The sequence below is a fragment of the Cetorhinus maximus genome, chromosome 4, assembly GCF_964194155.1.
Source record: "Cetorhinus maximus chromosome 4, sCetMax3.hap1.1, whole genome shotgun sequence".
Lineage (NCBI taxonomy): Eukaryota > Metazoa > Chordata > Chondrichthyes > Lamniformes > Cetorhinidae > Cetorhinus > Cetorhinus maximus.
In genome coordinates this window covers 126,315,367-126,333,776 of record NC_135882.1, presented here as the reverse complement: position 1 = coordinate 126,333,776, position 18,410 = coordinate 126,315,367, and the positions used below count along the sequence as shown (strand labels likewise).

Below are 18,410 nucleotides of genomic sequence, written 5' to 3'. Positions count from 1 at the left end.
CCCAAATCGTTGTTGTCTTTTGTTCCAAAATATCCAGGACTCGAGCCCCCAAACTTTGTTATGACTCACTGGGGATGGTGCACTGTAGTATCAAGCCCCACTGCTCCCCGAGCCATGACAAGTGTGAGAAGGTTAATCAGACCACCAAATTGCCCCAATTCTCCCTAACTGTTTAATTTAGGTCAAAAAAATACAAGCACCAGGTTTGAAACAAATTGACTTTAACCAGTGGCAAAAGAAAGAAATATGAACTGCTAACTTTTAACTCTATAATTTAAACTCTACTCCTTCTTAAACCACTGTAGTCAAACACACACACACACAAAACATGGGGCAGAATTTTGCCCTTGTTGGGTGAGCTCGGCGGAGCCCGACCACTGCCCGTGATCGGGGTTGGACCATGATTTCATGGTGGTGGGCCAATTAAGGCCCACCCAGTGAATGTCACGCGTGGCAGCACTCAGCTCTGCATGTGTGGGTGGGCAGAGGAGACCGAGTGGGGCGAATGGGGAACTTCGTGCATGCGCGCAGGTGTGTGCTGGAAAAGCTCCCTGAGGCAGCTCTGTGCCTCAGGGAGATGAACATTTTTCAAAATCAAAATCAAAAATAAAGTATTTAAAAATCTTATAAAACATGTCCCCTCATGTGTCTCTGTCACATGAGCAGGGACATGTTATGAGTGAAATGTAAATCATTTTATTTTATTTTCATTTGCTGTTGGAAACCTCATCCTGCCCATGGATGAGAATTCCTATAAAGTGCAAAGGCCGCTTGGCTTTATCGCCTGCCCGCCAACCGTAAGGTTGGACAGGCAGTGAAAAATTTAAGTTAACTATCTTTTTAATGGCCTTAATAAGTCTTTTAATTTTCGGTGGGCCCGCTGCCGATTCCCGCGTGCGCCGGCCGACTGAAATATCACGCGACTGCGTGTAGACATTGGGACACTCGCCCGACGTCAACCCACGTCATTTTACTCTCGAGTGGGTCAGGCACGCGCCACCCACTGAGATAAAAATTCTGCCCATGGATTTTAGGGTGAGATAAAACAGTTCAATAGCACCAATCTGGAATTCAAGATTCAATGGATTGACTTTGATTGCTTTCTTTCAAATTTCTTGCAGGTTCTTGTGGCTGAGGACCACGAGGTGGTCTCCCAGCACCTGCAGTCTGTGGTTCTCTGGTTGAAACTTGCTTTTAATGTCTCTACTAATGATTTTTCCCCTTTTCCTCCAGACTGGGGTTTCTCAAAGAAAGCAGGATACACCGATCTGAGGAATAGCCAGCTAGCTGCTATGGCAGGATTACTGGAGTCTTACAAAACACAAGAGAGAGAGGTTTCAGGTCTTTCCTCTTTTCCGGCTAGGAGCTGATCTACTGCAATACCCCAACACAGAACCTGGCCACTTGATCAGGAGCCAATCAAAACGCTGCTGCCTAGGCAGTTCCCTCTTAAACCAGGTCTTCTTTCCAGCAGGATTCTGTCCAACCTGGCACAGCATAAGACCATAAGACGTAGGAGCAAAAGTAGGCCATTCAGCCCATAGAGTCTGCTCCGCCATTCAATGAGATCATAGCTGATCTGATAATTCTCAACTCCACTTTCCTGCCTATTCTCCATAACTCTTGCTTCCCTTACTGATTAAAAATCTGTCTATCTCCACCTTGAATATACTTAATGACCCAGCTTCTACAGCCCTCTGTGATAAAGATAAGGGGACCAAAACTGTTCACAATATTCTAGGTGTATTCTAACTAGTGCCTTGTATAGTTTTAGGAAGACTTCCTTATTTTTATACCCCATACTCTTTGAAATAAAGGCCAACATTCCATTTGCCTTCCCTATTACCTATTGAACTTGTGTGTTAGCTTTTTGGAATTCATGCACAAGGACTCCCAAATCCCTTGATCCTGCAGCCTTCTGCAGTCTTTCTCCATTTAAATAACATTCAGCTCCTCTATTCTTCCTGCTAAGTGCATAACCTCATATTATATTCCATCTGCCACTTTTTCTCCCACTCACTTTACCTGTCTATATCACTCTGTAGACTCCTTGTGTCATCCTCACCACTTGCCTTCCCACCTATTTTTATGTCATCCGCAAACTTGGTGATAGTACATTCACTTCCCTCATCTAAGTCATTAATATATATTGTAAATAATTGTGGCTTCAGCACTGATCCCTGTGGTACTCTACTAGTTACAGGTTGCCATCCTGAAAATGCCTCCCTTATCCCAACTCTCTGCCTTCTATTAGTTAGCCAATCCTCTATCCATGCTAATACACTACCCCCAACACCATGGGTTCTCATCTTATTCTTATCGAACGCCTTTTGGAAATCCAAATATATTATATCTACAGGTTCCCCTTTGTCTATCCTGCTAGTTACCTCCTCAAAGAATTCTAATAAATTTGTCAGGCTTGATTTCCCCTTCATGAAGCTATGCTGACTTTGCTTGATTAGTTTATGTAATTCTAAATGCTCTGCTATTACATCCTTTATAATAGACTCCAACATTTTCCCAATGACAGATGTTATTAAGATAACTGGCCAATAGTTACCTGTTTTTTGTCTCCCTCCCTTTTTGAATAAGGGTCTTACATTGGCAGTTTTCCAATCCTTGGGACTTTTCCAGAACCTAAGGAATCTTGGAAGATTACTACCAGTGCATTCATTATCTCTGTAGCTACTTCCTATAATATCCTAGGATGCAACCCATCAGGTCCAGGGGATTTATCAGTCTTCAGTCCCATTAGTTTCTCTAGTACTTTTTCTCTAGTGATAGTTATTGTATTTATTTCCTTCCTCTCTTTTTTCCCTTTATTATTTAGTATTGGAATGCTATTAGTGTCTTCTACTGTGTAGACTGAAGCAAAGTGCTTATTCAACTCCTCTGCCATTTCCTGGTTCCCCGCAACATTGTAGATTGTATTCTTCCTTCTGATGGGCATCTCTTTTAAACTGCAGCCATGGTAGCTTTTAAAGCCACAGTCCAATTTTAAAGCCACAGCCCAAGAAAAAATAAAAATATGTTCTTTACAATGTACAAAGGCTCCACCCACACTGTTGATTTTTGTGTGTGGCCCACTTTTGATTTTATCGATGTGTGAATGGCCCATGATAAGAAAAATTTTCCTGCCCCTGCTTTACTGCAACCTTATGTGAAAGATCAAAGAAGGGTGATACCTTCCACTGCCTCACAAATCTGCACCCTTTGTATGACATCAGTGCAAGATGGATCTCAGCATGCTGCCTTCAGTGTCACTGGTAAGAACATCATTCATTACATTAACATTTTTTTTGTGTTTTTATTCTACAAAAACACACCGAGACATCTACAAGTGTAGGGACATATATATACAAAAAATATCAGTTGTGATATTTACAAATTGAAAAGTGTCACCACAGTGAATTCATTAGTGCTCTAGATGAGACAACACCCTGCACTTGTGCACACTCCTAAGGCACACTCTGTGTTGCCTCTGAGGAGATGGAGGCAGGCTGCTCACTTCTTGGTCTATATACAGCAATGAGAGGCATGGTGGCAGGCCTTTTCATGCAGGTACCCATTGGGGAGCACCTTCAGACTGTAGTCTCTGCATCAGCAGCTGTCACATGTGCAGAAGACAAGGGCTCTGGTGGAGAGGCTGGGGAGGTGGAAGAAGGTGAGGGTGCTAAGTGGCTCTCAGTACCTTCACTCTCTTCAGTAATCTCCACAGCCCTGGGTTGACCTTCAGGTGGTGCTGATGGGGCTGACTGCTGGTGCGTAGCAGTCGTCCTTTCCAGCAGCTGCTGTGCCAATAGTACGACCGTCCTGTTCATGGTAGGCAGCTTCTCATGTATTCCACGGATGTCAGCACTCATTCTACGATCAGACTGATCCAGTCGATTGACGGAGGCTTGCACCGTTCCTTGGCTGAGATGCTGTTCTTGCATCCATTCCAAGAGCTGCTGCATGTGTCTCTCCATGAGAGTGGCCAATATCTCATGGGCGGAGCTCATGCAGTTGAGTCCCCAGGACAATATGGAGCTCATGATGGCAATAGACTCCTCCATTTGCAATCCAAGAGCTCCTACTGCCTCAGAGAACTCCGCCAGATGTCCACACATCTGCTGATGATTGTCCAAATACAGTGCCCAAACAGTGACTGAGGTTCCACATTCCTGCCCACTGGAGCATCACTGTGACTTTCTCCCCTCCTACAAGGGGGACTGTGTACAAATGTCTCTGACTCTGACACCTCCTCCAGCACTTAGGTGCAGTGTCCTTCACCCCGTGCCACCAACTCTATATATGTACTGAATCCCTCTGAGGTGCTGGTATCTGAGTTGGCAGAGTGTGGGCTAGTCTGATGTGATGCTGCCTCCTCCGACATCTCTTCCTCCTCCTGATGCCCGAGGAATGAGGTGGCCCAGGGGGTGAGCGAGCAGAGCTGGAACCTGTGTGAAACACAAAAAGATATTTAGGTATAGCCCTTCACATTGTGAAAACATGCTCTGATGCATGCCACTGTCTTTAATTATGCTTGCAGTGCCCTTATGATGTAACCCCAAGCTTGCATTCCCTCTCATGCCAACGTCCCCTTGTGCTCACTGAACTGACAGCATGACCTCCAGCATTACCACCATGTTCCAAGATGTATTTACCACAGTCTTTTTCACCTGTTATCAGTGATTCACCATCATTGACAGACAGCTGCTCAGGCAACCTGGCTATTTCCATGGCCATCTGTTCCATTGGTCTAATCGGTCGCAGCAGGCTGACCTACCCCCAGTCACTCCTAGTACACGTAGGGATAATTCCCATTAACGTGTCTGTGCGTAACAGTGACCATTCACATCTGTTCTGTGTGAACCTACATGAGCAGCTTATACATACAATGCTGCAGCAAAATTATGTGCCAGGTCTCTTGCACCTTTTTCTGCAGCATACAGATCACTTGGATCACTGTGTGGATGAGCGAAGCTACTCATCTTGCCAGAACATAGCAAGCTATTAAACTTTTTCCGGCACTGTATGCAAGATTTCTGGTGCTCTCCTGTTGTGCTCACCGCATTAGACATCTGAAGCCAAGTCTTCTTTGTGACTGCTGGAGGAATGTGCCAACCTGGAGGGTGCAGCGTTGCTCTCCTCTTCTGGACCTCTTTGACTAATATTTGCAGGTCTTGATCTGTGAAGCGTGGAGTAGATCAGCATTTCCTCTGTGTGACAATCGATACAAATGTAAGGCGCAAAGGGTTGTAAGTCATACAGCTTACAAGGCTCTCATTCACTTTTGCGTGCTTACATGCATTAACCATTTTCAACATATTGTCAATGATAAATGCTACAATCTGGTGGAAGAAATGGCTCTGCACAAATGCATGGTGCCATGGATGTGATGGCTGTCATTCCAAGGTAGCATGCTGTGCTCCGTGACCACTGGCAGCCCTACTGGCTTACTCCTTCTAGTCACACTGTTATGCCATGACATTGTGCAGATATGAAGGACTTGGTCATGGGTCAACTGTGTGGGTGCATCCTGATAGATGGGTGCCTAGAGGGCAAGTGGATGGGCTGATGACCATGGCAATGTTAATCATTCATCCACTGAGGCTTAACAGTTAACTACATAACTGCAGAATATCTTTTCCAGGTAGTGGTGCCAAGACAATGCCACCTCCATGAATTCTGAATCCATTCCATGTTTCCAGAGCTCCAGTACAGTCCACTGTGAATACACAGCCACATGACAATTGTTTCTTAGAGAAAGTCCATGATGGGCCATCTGTTCCAGGGCCAGCTAACAGTTATATAATATTTATAGAGTTCCCATTCACCTGACAAATTAGTGACATCTCTTCTGATGCTCTGAAACTTCACCATGGAATTCCTAACTCACTTTTGGGCCCTTCCGAAACCTCACTTTTTATAACTGCCTGAGTCGCCCAAACCAGTGCTGGGCCCAGCTCCAACCCCACAGTTCTTCTGGGATCGGTCACCCCGACTCCTATTACAGACTGGCTTCCCCGGGCTGAAAATCTAACTTTTGGAGCCGCTGTTATGAATGTCGGGTTCGTGGAGCCAGGGATTCTCCTGTCTCTAGGCACTCGACCGGAGAACGAAAATTCAGGCCTATGAGTTAAAATAGTTGAAGAAAAATAACAAAAATAATTTTAAGTTCATATTAGAGATAATTCCCAACTTTGAACTCTCACATGAGCATGGTCTGCCCTAAATACATGTTAGAAATTTTGACAAGTTTTGTGCACAACTTTAGAACAATTTAACTTTACAAAACATAGATCACGTACAGCATGTGTCTCGACTTCTAATATGTGCTCCCATCATAAGCACAAGATCAAAAATAAATCACCACTTACTGAAATGTCAGTCGTTTGAGACCCAATTCGTCTTTTCCAACTGGCTGTCTTCAACATGGAATATATCGCTGATAAGCCACACAGGAAACCCAGTGCAATCTAAAGCAGTAGAAAACAGAACTGTCAAACATGCATTTTTAATAAATCTAGTTTAAAAACTTTTTTCCTACTTTCTACGTTTCACCCAATCCACTCACTCCTCCCACTGCTCACCTCTGCACCCCAACCCCTCCCACACACCCCAACCTTGTCATCATATTATTCTCACTTATTTGGAAAGTGGATGGGTCCAGTTTGTAGAATCTGGACTTTGTAGTTATTACAGTGGATTTCTCCTTGCCCTTTTGCAAAGTTCCCTCCTCTGCTCATTTTTACCTCCTTGTCAATTTCAGATGATCTGGTTAAGACTGCAAAATATGTTGTTCAGTAGAAGCTGAACTACACAGAGGAGGAACTTAATTCAGTATTGTAACTAATCAGCCATTCAAAAAATCTATTTTAAACAAGTCTAAGAAGTACAGTCGTATTTATAAATGCTAGATTATCAGCAAAACAGCTTTCTATAAAAAGGCAAACAAATCCATAGCTCCCTGGATGAAAAAGGAGATAGAAATTAAGATGAAGGAGAAAAAGTGTGCTTATGACAGGGGTCAGGTAGAAAATACAATTGAGAACCAAGCTGAATACAAAATGTTCAGATGTTCAGAGAGGAGGTGAAAAAGCATATTAGAGAAGCTAAGAGGGATTATGAGAAAAGACTGGTAGCCAACATAAAGGGGAATCCCAAAGTCTTCAACAGGCACATAATTCGTAAAAGGGGGAGTAGGGCCATTTAGGGACCAAAAAGGGGATTTACAGATGGAGGCAGGGGGGCATGGCTGAGATGTTAAATGAATACTTTGCATCTTTACCAAGGAAGCAGATACTAATGAGACCACGGTGACAGAGGAGGAAACTCTGTCATTAGGAGGGTTTGAAATTGATAAAGAGGAAGTGTTGGATAAACTGTCGATACTTAAAGACCGGATGAGATGCATCGAAGGATATTGAAGCAAGTGAAAGTGAAACTGCAGGGGCACTGGCCATAATCTTTCAGTCTTCCTTAGACATGGGGGAGGTGCCAGAGGACTGGAGAATTGCAAACATTGCACCCCTGTTCAAAAAAGGTTGTAAGGATAAGCCCAGCAATTACAGACCAGTCAGTTTAACTTCAGTGGTGGGGAAGCTTCTAGAAACAATTATTCGGGATAGAATTAATCATGTGGAAAAATGTGGGTTGATTAGGAAGCGCCAGCATGGATTTCTAAAGGGGAAATTGTGTTTAACTAACTTGCTGGAGTTTTTTGAAGAGGTATCAGAGAGGGTAGATGAGGATAATGCTGTTGATGTGGTATACATGGGCTTTCAAAGGGTACTCAATACTGTGCCACACAACAGACTTGTGAAGAAAGTTATAGCTCATGGAATAAAAGGGACAGTAGCAACATGAAAACAAAACTGGCTGAGTAATAGGAAACAGAGAGTAATGGTCAATGGATATTTTTTGGGCTGGAGGCAGTTTTTTAGTGGAGTTCCCCAGTGTCGGTATTGGGACCCTTGCTTTTCCTGATATATATTAACAATCTAGATCTTGGTGTGCAGGGAACAATTTCAAAGTTTGCAAATGATAAGAAACTTGGAAGCATTGTAAACGACGAGGAGGACAGTATAGAACTTCAAAAGGACATAGACAAGTTGGTGGAATAGGCAGATAGGTGGCAGGTAAAGTTCAATGCGGAGAAGTGTGAGGTGATGCATTTTGATAGGGAGAACATGGAGAGACAATATAAAATAAGGGCTACAATTCTTAAGGGGTCGCATGTTACGAAAGTATAATAATTTTCATAATATTATTGTGATTTATTGTAAAAGTAGGTCAATAGTGAGGTTTGGATAGTTTCTGTGTGTGTGTGTGGGATTTAATTGAATTGGAGACAGCTGGTCTGGAGGTCTGGAAATATCAAAAGAAATTAGGTAGACAAGGGTTTGAAATGTTAAATACGTAAACATGACTGAAGTCTTAGAATGTAAAGTGTGAGGAGAATTTGCATTTTTAGATAAATCAGGGCAGTTTGAATTTCAAAAAGATGGTAGGCTGTTTATACCTAGCCAGATAAGCTAGGCCAATTAGTGTGTTTATTTTTCCAGAAGGTTCCTGACAATATTAGTACCATGAAAGGTTTTATGTCATGGGAAAGTACATTTTCAAAGACATAATTTATAGATTAAAAGAGAGAAAACGTATATAAGGGAGAATGAAAGGCTATGTTGGGAGAGGCTCTGTGACATCTAGCAGGAGCTTGCAAAACAGCCTCAGAAAAGCCTCCAGCCATGTCTGCATGAATTTGCTGAATCCAGCCCTTAAAGGTGATAACTGTGTTGGCCTGTCTTGCTAACTTTAACCTCAAAATCTATTTTGCTGTACAAGGGAGTGTATTTGGGAGTTAAGTTAGGTGGGAATTACAGTATTTAGTAAAAATAAAGTAATACAATATTTTAGTAAAATAAGGCAGGATCTGGCCAAGGTAGAATGGGAACAGCTATTTGTGGGGGAATCTATAGAGGAGCATGGGGGGTGTTCAAAAAGGAAATGGGGAGGGTACAGGCTCAACATGTTCCCCCTAGGGTGATAGGAAGGAGTAACAAGCCCAGAGAACCATAGATGACCAGGGGTATTCAGGATAAGATGAGAAAGAAAAGAGAGGCTTTTAACAGGTACAAGGGGAGCAAATCAGTGGAGGCATTAGTGGAGTACAGAAAGTGCAGGGTGGAGCTTAAGAAAGCGATTAGGAGGGCAAAGAGTGGATATGAGATATCTCTGGCTGGTAAAAGTAGGGAAAATCCCAAGATATTTTACAAGTATATCAATGGGAAGAGGACTACCAGGGAAAGAGTAGGGCCCATAAGGGACCAAGGGGGCAATCTATGGGTGGAGCCAGAGGACATCGGTAGAGTGTTGAACAAATACTTCTCATCCATCTTCACCCAAGAGAATGAGGATGAAGGTATTGAACTTGGGGGGAGAGACAGCAAGATTCTTGAGCAAATTGATATTGGGAGTGACAAGGTATTGGAGGTGTTGGCAGGCTTAAAAGTGGACAAATCTCCAGGTCTGGATGATTTGTGTCCCAGGCTGCTGAAGGAGGCAAGGGAGGAGATCGTAGGGGCTCTGACCCAAATTTTGAATTCCTCTATGGTCAGGGAGAGGTGCCAGAGGACTGGAGAACTGCTAATATGGTCCCGCTATTTAAGAGGGGTTGTAGAGATAAGCCAGGGAACAACAGACCTGTGAGTCTCACCCCAGTGGTAGGGAAACTATTGGAGAAAACTCCACTTGGAGAGGCAAGGTTTGATCAGGAATAGTCAGCAAGGCTTTGTCAGAGGGAGGTCATGCCTAACAAATTTGATTGAATATTTTGAGAAGGTGACCAGGTGTGTAGATGAGGGTAGTGCAGTTGATGTAGTTTATATGGATTTCAGCAAAGCCTTTGACAAGGTCCCACATGGGAGACTTATAAAGAAGGCAAATGCACATGGGGTACAGGGTAATTTGATAAGGTGGAATCAAAATTGGCTTAGTTGTAGGAGACGAGAGGGTGATGGCAGAAGGCTGCTTTAGTGACTGGAAGCCAGTGTCCAGTGACGTACCACAGGGATCTGTGCTGGGTCCCCTATTATTTGTCAGTTATATAAACGACATAGATGACTATGTGGGGGGTAGGATTAGTAAGTTTGCAGATGACACAAAGATTGGCAGGGTGGTTAACAGTGAGGTTGAGTGTCTTGGGCTACAGGAAGATATAGACGAGATGGTCAAATGGGCAGATAAGTGGCAGTTGGAATTTAACCCTGAAAAGTGTGAGGTAATACACTTTGGAAGGAGTAATTTGTCAAGGAAGTATTCAGTGAACGGCATGACACCAGGAAGTTCTCAGGAACAAAGGGACCTTGGTGTGTGTGTCCATAGATCTCTGAAGGGGAGGGGCATGTTAGTGGGGTGGTGAAAAAGGCATATGGGACACTTGCCTTTATCAATCGAGGCATAGATTACAAAAGTAGGGAGATCATGTTGGAGTTGTATAGAACCTTGGTGAGGCCACAGCTGGAGTACTGTGTGCAGTTCTGGTTGCCACATTATAGGAAGGATGTGATTGCACTGGAGGGGGTGCAGAGGAGATTCACCAGAATGTTGCCTGGATTGAAGCATTTAAGTTATGAGGAGAGGTTGGATAGACTTGGGTTGTTTTCGTTGGAGCAGAGAAGACAGAGGGGCGACCTGATCGAGGTGCACAAGATTATGAGGGGCATGGACAGGGTGGATAGGGAGCAGCTGTTCCCCTTAGTTGAAGGGTCAGTCACGAGGGGACATAAGTTCAAGGTGAGAGGCAGGAGGTTTAGGGGAGATGTGAGAAAAAACTTTTTTACCCAGAGGATGGTGACGGTCTGGAATGCGCAGTTTGGGAGGGTGGTGGAGGTGGGTTGCCTCACATCCTTTAAAAAGTACCTGGATGAGCATTTGGCACGTCATAATATTCAAGGCTATGGGCCAAATGCTGGTAAATGGGATTAGGTCGGTAGGTCAGGTGTTTCTCACGTGTCGGTGCAGACTCGATGGGCCGAAGGGCCTCTTCTGCACTGTGTGATTCTGTGATTTACTATAGTACTAAGTAACTGAAACCTAATGTATATGTGTGACATTCTTTCTTTTGTTAATAAATATTTTAATTTATAAATTAATGTTAAACGTCTTAGCGGACTCATTACTTCTGATTTCAGTGCTCAGTCTTCTCGTAATAAATACAAATTGCAAAACTGTTGTGACCATGGAACCAAGTTTCCTTTTGGATTTGGCTCTGCCTGGCACACATCGCTTGCTGCATCATAACAGTGCAGGAGCAAAGGGACCTGGACGTATATGTGCATAGATCATTAAGATCATAGGTCAGAAGAGGCACACGGACAGTATGGGGGAACTTTGGCTTGAGTGAGACAGAGAGTAAGTGAGTATATTTGGGAATTTGGTTCAAAGTGGGAATTCAACTGGTAAATCTTCTTCAAGTTCAATTTTAGAGTAAGAGTCAGATTCTGACCTAGAACTAGCAGCCTTTAAGTAAGTTAAAGAGCCTAGTTAAATGGGCAACAGCCTTAGTGGCAGTTAACTGTTAATCACCTGAAAACCCTTGCCTGAATATGTGCCTAAATAGGTGTTGGTTACTGTAGCAGGAAGCTAAGCTAGAGTGACTAATCACAGCTCTATATAAGAAAGGGACTATTAAAGTGCATTGTCCGTAAGAGGTGCACGGTCAGTGAGTGCAGACATTAGCCTGAGTAAGACAGAGACTGAGTGAGTATACCTGGAAATTTGGTTCAAAGTGGGGATTCGGTGCTTGTGGGGAAGAGATGCTTTAGGTAAGGTTTACTGCAAGGAGTAATGTGTGCTGAGTGGGGAGTATTTGATTTCCACTTTGGAGCAGCAGAAGGAGCAGGTAAACCAGTATCTGGTATTATTAGTTTTATCAGTATTGTAAGTACTATATTGTTTTATCAGTATTCTAAAGTTTACTGGCTGCGTTGAAACCTATTGGGGTGTGTAAGTTTTATTAATTGTAATTAATTAGCGATTATTAATTAATTAACACAAGTTGGAGATGGCAGGGAAGGTGATGTGCTGCGATTACAGCATGCGGGAGTTTCTGGATACTGGAGTGATCCAGGGCAAACACATCTGTGTTTGCGGTTGCAGGAACTTTGGCTCTGAATTATTGAGCTAGAGACCGAGCTGCAGACACTGCCGCATATCAGAGAGGGGAAAAGTTACCTGAGCACTTTATTCCAGGAGGCGGTCACACCTCTTAGGATAGATTCTTCTGATTTGGGGTCAGTGATCATTGACAGGAGGGTGTGACTGCAAGTGAGGCAGGTAAGGGGACCCAGAGGGCAGGAGTGCAAGAACCTTGGCCCTTGCAACTGTCCAGCAAGTTTGAGGTTTTTTCAGCTTGTTTAGATGACAGTGGGGTTGCAGGATGGATGAGCTAACTGGCCATGGCACCATGGTATAGAAAGCCATTCAAGCAGGGGGAGCTACAAGCAAAGTAGAGGTAGTAGGGGACAATATAGTCAGAGGGATTGACACCATTCTCTGCAGCAAAGAGCATGAGTCCTGATGGCTGTGTTGCCTGCCTGGCACCAGGGTTTGGGACATCTGCTTGGGGCTGGAGAGGAAATTACAGTGGGAAGGGCAGGATCCAGTTGTCATGGTCCATGATGGTACCAACGACATAGGCAGAACAAAGAAGGAAGTCCTGCATAGTCAGTAGGAGGCGCTTGGCATCAATTTCATAAGCAGAACCTCAAAGTCCATAATCTCTGGATTATTACCTGAGCCACATGCAAATTGGCATAGGACAAATCAGATTAGGGAGATAAATGCGTGGCTCAAAGCGTGGTTTGGGAGAAGTGGGTTCCAGTTCGAGGGGCACTGGCACCAATATTGGGGAAAGTGGAATCTGTACCATTGGGACAGTCTATACCTGAACCGTGCTGGGACTGGTGTTCTTGTGAGCCACATAACTAGGGAAGTAGAGAGGGTTTTAAACTAAGTAGTGGGGGAAAGGGTCCAAATTTAGGAAGATGTGGTAAATCAAAGAGTAGAGACAAGGCAAAAGAGAAAGGTATTGTTATGTGGAAATGAAAAACAGACTGTGACAGGAAGGGACACATCTAACAGTAAATCAACAGATGAGACTAGAGGTTACAAAAAGAATAAAAGGATAAAACTAAAGGCTCTGTATCTGAATGCACAAAGCATTTGAAGCATAACAGATGAACTGAGAGCACACACAGAAATACATCAGTACGATTTGACAGGCATTACAGAGACATGGCTACAGGAGGACATGGATTGGGACCTGAATATCACAGGGTATAGGACATTTAGGAAGGACAGGAAGCAAGGAAAAGGTGGAGGGGTGGCTCTGTTGGTTAATGATGGTATTAACACAATAGAGAGGGATGACCTAAGTTCAGGAAACCAGGGTGTGGAAATGATTTGGGTAGAGATGAGAAATGGTAAAGGCAAGAAGTCACTTGTGGGAGTCGTGTACAGGCCCCCTAATAGTAACCAAATGGTAGGATGGAGCATAAAGGCAGAAATAATGGGAGCTTGTCAGAAAGGCATGGCGATAATCATGGGAGATTTTAATCTACATACAAACTGGAAAAGTCAGATGGGCAAAGGTAGCCTAGATGAGGAGTTCATAGAATGTTTCCGGGATAGTTTCTTAGAACAACGTCTTCTGGAGCCAACCAGAGAGCAGACTATACTAAACCTGGCATTGTGCAATGAGACGGGATTAATTAATGGCCTCATAGTGAAGGCCCCCCCCCCCAGGTAGCAGTGGCCATAATATGATTGAATTTTACATTCAGTTTGAGGGAGAGAGGAGTGGATCCAAGACTATGTTTTTAAACTTAAATAATGACAATTATGAGGGCGTGATAACAGAAATGGCTGAAGTGAATTGGCAAATTAGGTTAAGGGGTAGGTCAACAGAGATGCAGTAGCAATTTTTTAAGGGGATAGTTCAGATACATAGAATAGATACATTCTAACGAGTAAGAAAAAGTCCAAGGGACATTCATGGTAAACTAGAAACATTAAAGATAGTATCAAACTTAAAGCAAAAGTATATAATTGTGCAAAGGTAGGTGGAAGGCCCGAATATTAGACAGGATAATTGGAACAGCAAAGGATGACTAAAAGATTAATAAAGAGGGAAAAATTAGAGTGTAAGAGAAAGCTAGCCAGAAACATAAAAACTGATAGTAAGAGTTTCTATAAATATTTTAAAAAGAAATGAGTTAACAAAGTGAACATTGGTCCATAGAAAGTGAGTCTAGAGAACTGATAATGAAGAACAAGGAAATGGCAGATGAATTGAACAGATATTTTGCATCCGTCTTCACTATAGAGTATATAAGTAACATCCCAGATGTAGCTATAAATCAGGAAATGGAAGGTGGGGAGGAACTCAGGAAAATTACAATCACCAGAGAAGTGGTACTGAGTAAATTGTTGGAGCTGCGGGCTGCCAAGTGCCTGGGTCCTAATGGACTTCATCCTAGGGACTTAAAAGTGGCTAGTGGGACAGTTGATGCATTGGTTTTAATTTTCTGAAGCTCCCTAGATTCGGGAAAGGTCCCATTTGATTGGAAGATAGCAAATGTAACTCCATTATTCCAAAAGGCAGGGAGGCAAAGCGGAAAACTACAGGCCAGTTAGCTTAACATATGTCATAGGGGAAATGTTAGAAGCTATTATTAAAGGAGCTATAGCAGGGCATTTAGATAAGTTCAAGGCAATCAGGCAGAGTCAACATGGTTTTGTGAAAGGCAAATCATGTTTAACCAACCTCTTGGAGTTCTTTGAGGAAGTAACATGTGCCGTGGATAAAGGGAACCAGTGGATATACTGTACTTAGATTTCTAGAAGGCATTTGATTAAGTGCCACATCAAAGGTTATTGCGGAAAATAAAAGCTCTTGATATAGAGGTCAACATATTGGTAAGGAAAGAAGATTGGCTGGCTAACAGGAAGCAGAGAGTAGGCATAAATGGGTCTTTTTCTGGCTGGCAAGGTGTAATGATTGGTATACCCTAGGGAGCAGTGCTGGGACCTCAACTGTTTACAATTTATAAAAATGACTTGGATGAAGGGATGGATGGGATAGTTGCCGAATTTACTGATGACACAACGATAGGTAGGAAAGTAAGTTGTGAATAGGACATAAAGTGGCTTCAAAAAGATGTAGATAGGCTAAGTGAATGGGCAAAGATCTGGTAAATGGAGTATAATGTGGGAAAATGTCAAATTGTCCATTTTGGCTGGAAGAATAAAAGAGAAGCATATTATCTAAATGGTGAGAGGGATCGGGGTGTCTTAGTGCATGAATCGCAAAAGGCTAGTATGTAGGTACAACAAGTAATAGGGAAAGCTAATAGAATGTTACCAACTATTGCGAGGGGAATTTACCAAAGTAGGGAGGATATGCTTTAGTTATACAGAGCACTAGTGAGACCACATCTGGAGTACTATGTACAGTATTGTTCACCTTATTTAAGGAAGGATGTAAATGCGTTGGAAGCAGTTCAGAGAATGTTTACTAGACTAATACCTGGAATGGGCGGGTTGTCTTACGAAGAAAGGTTGGACAGGCTAGGCTTGTATCCACTGGAGTTTAGAAGAGTAAGAGATGATTTGATTGAAACTTACAAGATCCTGAGGGATCTTGACAGGGTGGATGTGGAGATGATGTTTCCTCTTGTGGGAGAATCTAGAACTAGGAGATGAGGCGAAATCTTTTCTCTCAGAGAGTTGTCAGTCTTTGGGACTCTCATCCTGAAAAATTGGTGGAAGTAGAGTCTTTGAATATTTTTAAGGCAGAGGTGGATAGATTCTTGGTAAGCAAGGCGGTGATAGGTTATCGGGGGAAGGTTGGATTCAGATTTGAGGTTACTATCAGATCAGCGGAGAAGGCTTGAGGGACCAAGTGGCCTACTCCTGCTCCTTGTTCATATGTTCGTATCATTGAAGGTGGCAGGACAGATGGAGAGAGCAGTTAATAAAGCACACAGTATCCTGTGCTTTATTAATAGGGGCATAGAGTACAAGAGCAAGGAGGTAATGCTAAACTTATATAAGACACTAGTTAGACCTCAGCTGGAGTATTACGTACAGTTCTTGGTGTCACGCTGCAGGAAGGAGAGAGAGTGCAGAAGATGTTTACAAGAATGGTTCCAGGGATGAAAAACTTCAGTTATGAAGAAAGATTGGAGAGGTTGGGACTGTTCTTCTTGGAGAGGAGAAGGCTAAAAGGAGATTTGATAGAGGTATTCAAAATCATGAGGGGGCTGGATAGAGTAGATAGGGAGAAACTGTTTCCACTCATAAAAGCATTGAGAACGAGAGGGCACAGATTTAAAGAGATTGGCAAAAGAAGCAAATGTGATGTGGGAAAAAAATTTTTCACTCAGCGAGTGGTTCAGGTCTGGAATGCACTGCCTGGAAGTGTGGTAGAGGCAGGTTCAATTGAGGCATTCAAGAGGCCATTGGATGACTATTTGAATAAAAACAATGTGTAAGGGTATCGGGAAAAGGCAGGAGAATGGCACTGTCATAATGTTCATTTGGAGAGCCGGCACAGACATGATGGGCCAAATGTCCTCCTTCTGTGCTGTAAGAATTCTGTGATTTTTTGGGAACAGGGTGATACAATGACAAACTGCTCTTTTAATCCTTTTATTCCAGATGGATGGCACAAAGACTGCAGCCGCTCTGCTGATTACCATAGTTATCAAAGAGTACCCAACAAGCTGCCAAAAGATCTGTGTTACTTAAATTTTAAGTATCAAACCTTAAACTTGGTACATACATAAACATTTGCAAGTAACCTTTTTTTCAGGTACTTACATCAGGAATTATGTGCAACCAAAAAAAGCCATTTTACAACTGATTCTGACATTATGGCAATCTCTTCTAAATATTCTTTTAATAAAAAAATTAAAAATTATACCAATGTACATTGGCTGGCAACTCAAATGTAAATGTGCACACGTGCGAGCCTTCAGAAACTGTGATGTTGAAGTAGAGCACTATCCACCTCCGAAACAGTGCCAGCATCACGTTAATTTCAAGACAGTAATTCAAGCATAAATATTGCTAAATAATTCTTCCCCATGTAATTATATTTATCTCTTCCATCAATAATTATGTACTAATTGTGAGAATTGGCTCAAACCATCATAGATGCGGTTTGCCATTTGCACCAAACAAAGCGCACAATTTTTTTCTGAAACATTTTATTATACTACTCAACAGATAGGTTAAATGGGAAACAATAAATAAGGTATTAGGAAACAAATTGTGAAAGAGCCATTGATAAATCATTTATAGGATAAGATCAATATATATTCTTAACTTCAGAGATTAACTTTAGATAAAATCTATATACATTCTAAACTCCGGCAGCCACCCCAGAATTATACAAGGTTAAAACTGGAATCATCATCATCAACAATTAAAAATATTGGGATAGATTGTAAGTTACCAATGAGCTGGGAGTAAATGTGGTGCATCTCTCAGTCAGCCTCTACATTATCATATTATTTCTGGTTTCCTGACCAATTAGTCTGAGGGGTGATGACCTGCATGAGTTGAGTTCAACTTCAATTTAAACGGACAATACAAACATGCAATTTGAAGGATTCTGGAGTTGAGATTAAAACAACAACTGAACAAATGGACTACACATGCTCAAAAGTTGTGCCTTGTTTAAGTGACTCCATCATGGATGTTATGCTGTAGGCTGTTAGGATCCACAGGAAGATATTGTTCCCTACTGCTGGAAGGAAGAAGCCTGCCAGTAAAACAAGAAGGCGTAGCTGGAGGTTACCCAAGAGGTCTGCAGCAGGACTATGGTGCCATGCTCCTAGATTCAATGCTGAAAGGGGTTTAATGACCTAAGCAGGGGAGGAAGATGAGTACAGATGCACATTTACCTATGTCCCAATGTGAATCACCTCACCACTGTGCCTTCTCAAGCCTACCCCGGCATATCGCTCCTCATACCAACTTACCTTTCAGCTGCACCTATCCCCTACTGTTTATACACTTCATTCCATCCCCATCTACCCATCCAACACTAACAACCAGCCACATCTTTATGCAAAGTCATGGCTCTCCCTCATGGACCAACTGAGATATTAACACTTCAATGGGATGGCTAAGGCAGGTGCTTGGCTATTCACTTGATGACTCACACATCAAAAGCTTGCAACAGCAGATGATGAAGACAGGGACAGAATGGAATAGTTTGTGTTGGAGACTGCAGGACTGCTCAGCGGGACACAGATGATGCCCCTCTGGGGGATTCACTGAACTGGATACCTCTGGAGCAGCAGCAAAGAATTTGCAATATACTGGCAGGTGTTCCAGCTGCACTATGTCTGCAA

General features: G+C 42.8%; 1 protein-coding gene across 1 annotated transcript in view; it reads right to left on the bottom strand.

The window, feature by feature from the left end:
* The window catches only part of tmem67 (transmembrane protein 67), a 292,510-nt gene that overhangs the window by 87,522 nt on the left and 186,578 nt on the right, over nt 1-18,410 (bottom strand). The window contains exon 15 of the mRNA XM_078541238.1: nt 6,363-6,461. Coding sequence (XP_078397364.1) covers nt 6,363-6,461 — 99 coding nt within the window. The remainder of the gene's footprint in view (nt 1-6,362; nt 6,462-18,410) is intronic.